Source organism: Musca domestica, unplaced genomic scaffold (genome assembly GCF_030504385.1).
Source record: "Musca domestica strain aabys unplaced genomic scaffold, Musca_domestica.polishedcontigs.V.1.1 130, whole genome shotgun sequence".
In the NCBI taxonomy this organism is placed as follows: domain Eukaryota; kingdom Metazoa; phylum Arthropoda; class Insecta; order Diptera; family Muscidae; genus Musca; species Musca domestica.
In genome coordinates this window covers 1,253,443-1,262,929 of record NW_026712173.1, presented here as the reverse complement: position 1 = coordinate 1,262,929, position 9,487 = coordinate 1,253,443, and the positions used below count along the sequence as shown (strand labels likewise).

Here is a 9,487-nt window from a genome sequence, read left to right as displayed (position 1 = left end):
AACGAATTGTTTGACATTTGGTGTCTTAAGAGTTGTAGATTCTCTGGGAGCAAATTGAGTTACAGCCTATTTAAGGCCCGGTCGAACTTCCGAACCGAAGACGGACCGAACTTCAAAGAATATTGATGTGAAATTCGGGAAATTGAGAGTTGTCGGAACGGTTTCGAAACGAACTTGGAAGTAATAATGAGTGCATTTTAGATTTTTTTGCCGAGATTCTAACAGTTTTCGGTTCGAACACAGTAGAAAGGACTTATGAAGTTCTGATATACACATTAACAACAACTGTCATGATGTATTGATAAAAACAAATATAAATAAGTAAAAAGACATTAAGTTCTGTCTCGCCGAACTTCTATTCAAAATATTTTTATACAAAAGTATTTGGATCCAAACATGTTCCACTTCCAGCTCCAGCAAGATCGGGAGGAGAATGCAGTTATAGTTTTCAAAAAACAATATATCTAAACGGCCATATACCCTCCACCATTTTGAAGGAATTTGAAAAATTTTAAAAAAAGAAAAATCAGAAACCTACCACTCAATTGAAAACCTTTATATGGAGACTAAACGAAGACGCGGACCTGCTTACGAAAATGGATAATCCATTACAATCTTCAAATACGAAAATTTTTGTCATAGGCTGTAGTACTCATTGCTAACTTTAAATACAAAATTTGTTACAGTTCCGGTGAATAATGTCGCAAAAATCATCAAAATACTGACTATCGGGAGGTAACCTTATATGAGGGACGTGAACCTGCATACGAATTTTTTTCTATCGGTTGTAGCAACCATTAAGATCTCCCAATACGAAATTTGAAAGGATTCCGGTGAATAATGTTGCTGTAATCATCAAAATACCGAATATCGGGAGCTACCGTTATATTGTTGGCTATACGTGGACCTGCGTACAAAAATGTTATTCATAGGCTGTAGTACCCATTACGAACTTAAAATACGAAATTGGGGGGCTATACGAAAATGCGTACCGATATGGCTCATTTACAAACTTAACCTGCCTACTGGTAAACTATGCATATATGCAAAATGTTATCCTTCTATCAGAACAAACAGATAGACCAATGGACATAGCTAGATCGTCTTAGAATTTTACGCTTATCCAGAATATATGTACTTTGTAGGGTCTATTGTGAATATTTCGAGGAGTTACAAGCGGAATGACTAAAGACCGTCCAAAGAATGGTGGAGGGTATAAAAATACTTCAAAGAAATTGCTCAGAATTCGGACCTACGTCGATCAGACTCATCGAACATCCAACATTTGGTTCGCTGGGTATGCACATGTATATATTAAATTATATTATTACTTATTAGAGCGGATCCGCTCTTTGTTAAGAAATAAAGGTCATCTTTATAGAAGTCATAAATCTGTGTAACAACATCGATGGATTGGCATAATTTCTTTTCCTTTTATAGTTCTACAAATAAAACCAAACTTTTAAACTTACTTTACATCCGAAGATAAGATGCTTACTTACCTTCGTAAAATCCTGTGCTCACAATTTTATTTTTTGAAAAAAAAAAAAACTTTTATATTTTTGTTGATCTGCTTTGATTACATGTTATATTTTTTATACATCTTAAGAAATAACACTCCAAAATATATACCAAAATCGTCCTAACGAACCAACTTGATGTTGTGGGTGAAACAGCACTTCTTGCCACTGGGAGCTGTCAAAGCCCATTTAATGTTGTAGGTGTTCAAGGGGAATTTGCTGTCCATGGGAATCTCAACTTTGTAGGTTTGTTGTTCACCGCTCTTGACTGGGCATGCGGTGTATTTGCAAGCTTCTCTGTCCATGGTGATCAAAGGCAATTCATTGCCGGTGTTAGTGACCCAATTCAACGAAGCACTCAAGGTATCGGCATCAAAATTGGGTTTGAAATCCAATTCCATTGTGGCTGGCTTACGGCGTCTCAAGGTGCAGGGGGCATTTGCATTATCACGGGCACAGGGATCAACACGTACCTCCAGCAATTCGCAATCGTTTACATCACATTCTCTGATTTGGGCCACTTCGGCGAACGCAATACCCATAATGGCAAAGATCAACAATGATTTCAAGGAGTACATTTTACTGTTCTTTTTTTTCTCTCTCTCGGGTTATTTTCTAAGACGTCTGTTCACAAGGCAGCAGTACGGAAAAATGATTGAAATTTTTGTATTTTACTTTAATTTTATAATACAAATTGTCATTTGCATTGCCTGCTTTGGGCTATTTGTGTAGAGTTTCAGATTCCTATAGATTCTCTTCTTTCTACATTTTAAATTGACCTTTTCTCAGTCAGCGTTTTTCTGTTCGATGATAAGACCAACACAGATAATTTCTTATCGCATTTTGTGAGACGGCAGACCGAAGCTGAAAGAAATCGGTATTAAAAATTAAATTTAGATGTGTTTGTATTTGTTGTATATTGACATGGGAGAATATTTTTCTAATGATTAGAGATTAATGTTAAATTTTCTTATCAGAAAAGTGAGATTTTTGAAAGGTATTAATAGATTCTCTTCTTAGAAAGAGGTATTTTATGAGGGTTGTATGTAAAGTTTGGGAAGGTTTAGAAGTTATGTATGTATTTTACATGGAAGAAATTAGAGAATATCAGTATGTTTGCAAGTGCATATATGAAGTTTATGAATTTTAAACTTCATTTTGGAGGAGGTTAACATAATTTAAATAATCTAGTAAAGATAGGTCAAAAGTCGGGCGGGCGGTCCGACTATATGACACCCTACTCCACTATGCGTACCAAAATATGTTTATATTGGGAATTAATGTGAAGTAGATAATACCAACCATGAACCTTATTTGAATGCGTATCATGGCTTTAGAGTAGTTACAATTTGGAAACCATATCCAACTCTTAATCGATTTTCAACAAATTTGACGGAAGGCTTTTGCACCTCTAGAGCCCGATGCCATTGCGGTATAGTGCATTATATGACTACGATAAGAACTATATAAAAAAAATTTATTAAAACAATATATATACTGGACTCAGTTTCAGCAAATGGAAAAATTCGGTTGAATTAAAAAAAACAAGTTAGCAAAGGCTATAGTCGTGCGAGGACGACCATGTAATACCCTACAACACTACCATATGGTAGAAATCCATTTTGGAAAATTTCGCTTTTAAAATTATGTCACGGAGCACTGCACTGATATTACCCTTAGCTTTTTGACCAGAGGCATTTGCCCAATATTTACGAACACCATCGTAAGTTACAGCTAAATATAATTAATTGGCCATTCATAATGCTAGACTCCTTTCCTATCATTCACTCTCTTCTCATGCAAAATAACGTGTCTATTGGTTTCAATTGTGTGATCGGGAAATTTTTCCTGTTTTTGGTTCATTTGAACCCCTAAATATTTTGCGATCATCTCCAAATGCAAGAGGCCAATCTGTATCTCTATTTGTGATTTCGCCGGGATTAAAAATATTTGCGATATAGAGGGAAATTTGACTTTTATTTAACACAAAAGTGAAGGCTTTTTTCCAGCCTTAAGTTCTAGCCGCCTGCTATCTTCCGCGTCTATTGGACCTGTATATATGCTCTACAATTGCGACCTGTAGAGCAACTGCAAAATCGGGATTTTTTTACTTTCCTATGTGGGAAACACATATTTCGGGGTATTACATAATTTTGGTCCAATCGAACTTATAATACACTCAACACAGTGTTGTAGGGTATAAAAAGTTTCCAATTTGGGCTGATATTACATATTTTTTTTTAAATTTTATTGAATGAAAGCAAAAAATTTCGGAAATAGCATCAACTTTTAGAAAAAGTTTAGATTTGTTCGAATTGGTCACCTTTGACACGAATTATGGCCTTCAAACGGCCAATGAAATCATCACACGCTGCCGAATGTTGCTCTGCTGTATTTTGGCCCATTCCCGGCGAAGCGCCTGCTTGAGGTGATCGACACTTTGGTACTTTTTAGTGCCTAAATACTCCAGACACAATAGTCCAACGGATTGGTATCCGGAGATTTTGATTGCCACTGTGCGCTGGAAATGAAGCGAGGAACCTCATTTTGTAACCATTCTTGGGTGGCGCATGCTGAGTGCGATGGTGCTGAGTCCTGTTGGAATGTCCAAGACCTGCGGCCAAAATGTTTGCGTGCCCAAGGCTTAAATACACCCTCCAGAATATTTTTGCGATAATATTCGGCATTTAATCTGATGCGGTCGATTAATACGAGCGGAGAGCGACCATCGGCTGTTATGGCGGCCCAAACTATCACTATTGCTGGCTCTTGAATTCTGGTGGCCAACCGAAGGTGCACATAAGTTTTCAGCAGACCTCTTTGGAAAGTAAACACGATAATTTTGTTTGTTTACAAACTGCTGGACAACGAATGTTGTCTCATCGGAGAAACCCACATTCGGCAGTTCACCACTTTCGGCCTCTTTAGCTCTTTTTTGTCTATCTTCTTTCTGTTTCGGTGCAAGTTCTTGCACTTTTTGGAATATCAATGGCTTTACCCCGAGCTCATTTTTCAATATTTGCCGAATGGAATATTGCGATATGTTCAGCTCATGAGCCATTTTTCGGCCACTGCGACGCGGGTTTCGGCCAAGTCGCATCTTTACTTTTCGAACCATTTTGCTGATGTTGTTGTTGTTTCTACCGTCCACATCCTTGACGTCGGGCTACGCTACCCGTACCGCGGTAACGAACGATGGTACGAGACACAAAAGATTTATTCAAATTTAAATGCTGGAGTGCTCTCACGATAGCCGCTTGTGGTTTTCCAGTCAAATATAAAGAATTCCATCACGAATAACTTTTTTTCTGGAAAATTCTCACCAAAAAGCTTTTGTAGCTGTCGCTAGAATAATTTTAACAGCTTTCGGACGAGTGGCTTAGACATGACAGCAGTCTGAAGTTGGCTGCAGTTTTTTCAACTCACCCTTTATATGGTGGACAATAACCGCAAAATCGGATGAAGATGTGTATCGAAGGTATATAAAAGTCTGAATCGATCTCGATAAAGTTTAGTAGAGGTATTTTCGAACTGTATTGGATGTCCTGTATCAAATATCCTTGTTGTGGAGTGCATATTGCGTATGTGAAGGACTTTCACATCAAACCGGATGAAGCATATATATGGGAGCTAAAGCTATCTCTAAACCTATTTCACCAAAATTAGAAATCTTGCCTCTAGGTTGAAATTCGTCGGAAATACCAAAATTCAGTCCATTTGGGCTGTGCACCAAAATAAACCTGAAATAGTTTAAAGATATATATGGGACCTATATCCAAATCTGAAAAGATCTTGACAAAATTTTAGGCATTTATTTCTGAGCTGTATCTGACAACTGGTACGAGAGATCATTGTTGTGGAGTGCATATTACGCATGTGAGGGACTTAAAACCCCAAATCGAAGTTATAGCTATATCTAAACCGATTTTTACCAAATTTGAAGTACTTGCTTCTAGAATTAATTCGGTCGCATTTGCCAAAATGATATTTGACATTTTGTGCACAATTAACCCGAAATCGGTTGAAGATGTACATGGGAACTATGTCTAAATTTAAACCGATTCTCACCAATTTTAACAGGGTTCGTCTTTGGGCCAAACAAATATTGTTTGGAAAATTTCATCTCAATCAGGTAATAAATGTGACCTGCATTTTGCTCACAAAAATATATGGACAGATGGACGAACGGACTGACATGCATAAATGTGACCTGCATTTTGCTCACAAACATATATGGACAGACGGACGAAAGGACGGATATGCATAAATAGACTCAGAAATTGATTCTATGAAGATCCTCAAAAGTAACTATGGGTCTATCTCGCTTCTTTCTCCATGTTACAAACAAATGCATAAAGACATAATACCCTTACCACTATGAGGTGTAGGGTATAAAAATGCACTTTGAAACATAGCGATAGGTTATATGACACGTAAAGGGGTTTTTATTGCTTCAAGACTTTTTAATGTTCGTTTACAACAGAAAGGTATAAAGACACCCCCATCTACTATGGAAGAGGCCATCTTGAAGTTTCCAATAGCAATTCTATGAACTTTCTCTTTTACATGGCACCTTCTCGTTAATTATACTCTCCACCTTGGAAAGAAGGGTATATTAACTTTGACATTCCGTTTGTAACATCCTTAAATATTCGTCTTAGACCCCATAAAGTATATATATTCATAATCAGCATAAAATTCTAAGTCGATTAAACGATGTCAGTCTGTCTGTCCGTCTGTCTGTTGAAATCACGATACAGCCCACATTATTTGACGTAGAGCGCCAACATTTAGCAGAGCTATTTACATTGTGTCTATAATGGTTGGTGTTGAAAATGAGATATATCGGTCCACGTTCTGGTATAGTCCCCATATAAAGGTACCTCCCGATATTCGGTATTTTGATGGTTTTTGCCACATTTTTTCACTGATTTGTCTAAAAATTGGTACTTGTGGGTCATAATGGGTCCTAATTCGTGTGGTGAAACATTGTAATTATAGGTCAACGTTTTGATGTAGCCCCCATATAACGGTACCTCCCGATATTCGGCATTTTAATGGTTTTTGCCACATTTCTTCTAATGTTTCTTTTACCTTAAGGTGGGGGTATTAAAAGTTTGGCCCGGCCGAACTTACTGTTTTTTTACTTGTTTATTTTAAAACTCGATATTACATTTCGGTTGTTATAAATGTCTTCGAATCATGTACCTTGTCTTTAATATTTAATATTACCATAATTTTTTAGCTGATAATTTCTTTGAAAATAAACATTTCTTTTTAGATTAGATTACAGTAACACCCTATATTTCTACTCTTACCACGAATTTATTTCATGCTTGTGTTTTGTGCCATTATCTCCTTAACGATAACATTTGAGACATCAACCTTAACATTTATGAACTGCACATCCTTTGCACGACAGCATATGATATATGAAAACAATTTGGCAACTAAATACAAAAAAACTTCGCAGAAAAACAACCAAGAAGCTACTTAAAGGAAGAATGCAAATACCCCAAGAGTGGACGACACATGATGTTAACAATTGTCCTTGCATGTCTTTTCGTCCTTTATTTAGTTGGCATTATGCATTTTCCATTAGATTAAAGCAACTTCTTCTTGACAACTGCACAGTTTTGCTCCACACATTAGACCAAGAGAAAAAAAAAAGGATTCAGCTTTCATAATTTAACAAACATTATATTTCAATTCATTTGTTGTTTTCTGTTGCTTTTCCATTTGCTGTCGTTTCGCTCAACTGCCTCATATTATAGTGTGGAAAATTGTTAAGTGCTAAAAGGACACAATATTATGACAACAACAATATCACAGCCACCACAACTATCATCAACATCGACATCGATGTGTGGTGGCAGCAACATTAATATGTGTTGTTATTATGGCAATAATAATGACAACAACAACACCAACAAAAGTGGCAGCAGCATCAACAGACAGCGGCAACAAATGAGCCTTCTACCACATTAAGTCAATGCAATGACATTGTCATATAGTAGTACAGTACATGGGAAGGATATTATGACCGAAAGTGTGTGTTCCGATTTTTGTACATATATAGGCCTGCATAGGAACGGCGGGATGCCACTTAGGCAAGAATATAACATACAGCAATAAGAGATTCTTCCATTACAGCGCTAATAAGACTTCTACTTTAAAGTCTCCTAGCTAAGATATGAAAGGATACAGCGGCAATATATTTTAATAGTATTCGAGCCAGAATAATTATGGATTCTACAGCAAATAATACTCCAGGGCAGATACGGAAGGCTTCCACAGGGCTGCCCATATTCGATGGACCCATCTGGCAACGCCATAACTTTTGACAGAGATGTCACTTCGTTTAATGACATACCGCGTTTGAAGCGTCAGTCCATGCAGATTTTTACCATGAACAAAAACACGCCACGCGAGATTTTTACCATGAACAAAAACACGCCACGCGAGCGCTCTGAAATAGTTGAAATTTACATTCAATAAAAGAAGTCAATTGTGAAAACTCAACGTGCTTTTAAAACATTAAAAAATGTGAGAAGTGCGCCTTCTAAGAACACCATTAAGCGTTTATACGAAAAATTTTCGACTGGTAAGGCTCTTTCTAATCCGAAGAGGTCATATAAAAGTCGACCAAGGCGATCGGCCGAGAATATCGCTGCCGTACGAGCCAGTGTTGAGAGGTCCCCAAGAACATCCCAAAAACGTTGGGCATGGCTCGGTCCACTTTACAACGGATTATTCGCATTGCTTTGCATTTGTTCCCGTACAAAATTCAATCGACGCAAAGAATGTTGCCTGCTGACAAGCCTCGTCGTTTGGAATGGGCCCAAAGAGTCATGGGTCCGTCGAATATGGGCAACCCTGTTATTCAAATACCAATACATTAAGGTATAGAAAGGTAGAAAAGAATTCTAGAGAAATATAACTTTAAAGTAGTTAGGGCTGGCGGCATTTATGTTAGAACCCCTATTTTTATACTCTCCCCCATACTGTGGAGGGTATATTAACCTTGTCATTCTGTTTTTAACTTCACGTAATAATCATGTTAGACACAACAAGTATATATATTCCTGATCAGCATACATCTCTAAATGGGCATAGAATCCCAGATAGAAGGCTAAAATGTTGTACATAGGTGTGTAGGTGAGTAGGCAAGTTGAGTTCCTTTTGGTTCACGTTTTCGTATAACTCTCCTTATATTCAGTATTTGACGATTTAGATGATATTTTCTAACAGCACTGTTTAAAATTCCGTACATAGAATTTGTAACATGCTCTACCTCCATTGTCTACAGAAAATTCTTTATAAATGTCAACGTTCTCTAGTAGCCCCCATATAAGATATGTTCGGTATTTGGACGATGAATATTTATTATTGTGGTGATTTTAACCGCATTTTTTAAATCTCGTATTGGAAACTCGCAATATATAACTACCTCTATAGCGGAAACCGATACCAACCTATAGGAATAGAGGGATGCAACTTAGACTACTTAGAGAACCACAAGGGATTCTTCCATTGGAGCCCTAATAAAAATTCTATTTTAAGTCTTCAAGCTAGGATAATTAATATATTTTAATAGTACTCGAGCCAGGATAATTATGGATTTTACATCAAGAGACCTTAATAATACCCCAGGGCAGATATGGAAGGCTCTTACATTCAAGTATCATATCTACTAAGGTATGGGAAGGTGGAGAAGGATTCTAGATAAATAAAACTTTAAAGTATTTACGGCAGGCAGCATTTTTTTAGAACCCCTATTATTATACTCTCCCCAGTTTAAGTTCGAAAATTTATCCTCTCGGTCCATGTTTTCGTATAGCGCCCATATAGCTCTACCGATCTACCATTGCCTATCTAGGTTCACGTTTTGCTGTAGGCCCCATGTTTTGGTACTTTCATTCATATTTTAATTCTTGCAGTTCTGGAACGGACCATACAGGGTGAGA

General features: G+C 37.1%; 1 protein-coding gene across 1 annotated transcript; it reads right to left on the bottom strand.

The window, feature by feature from the left end:
• Positions 1-1,527: 1,527 nt before the first annotated feature.
• LOC131800894 (MD-2-related lipid-recognition protein-like) lies at positions 1,528-2,191 on the bottom strand. The gene has a single exon (XM_059118751.1). It carries the CDS (start codon positions 2,096-2,098, stop codon positions 1,643-1,645), a length of 456 nt encoding a protein of 151 aa, XP_058974734.1. The 5' UTR covers positions 2,099-2,191; the 3' UTR covers positions 1,528-1,642.
• Between the last annotated feature and the right edge of the window lie 7,296 nt (positions 2,192-9,487).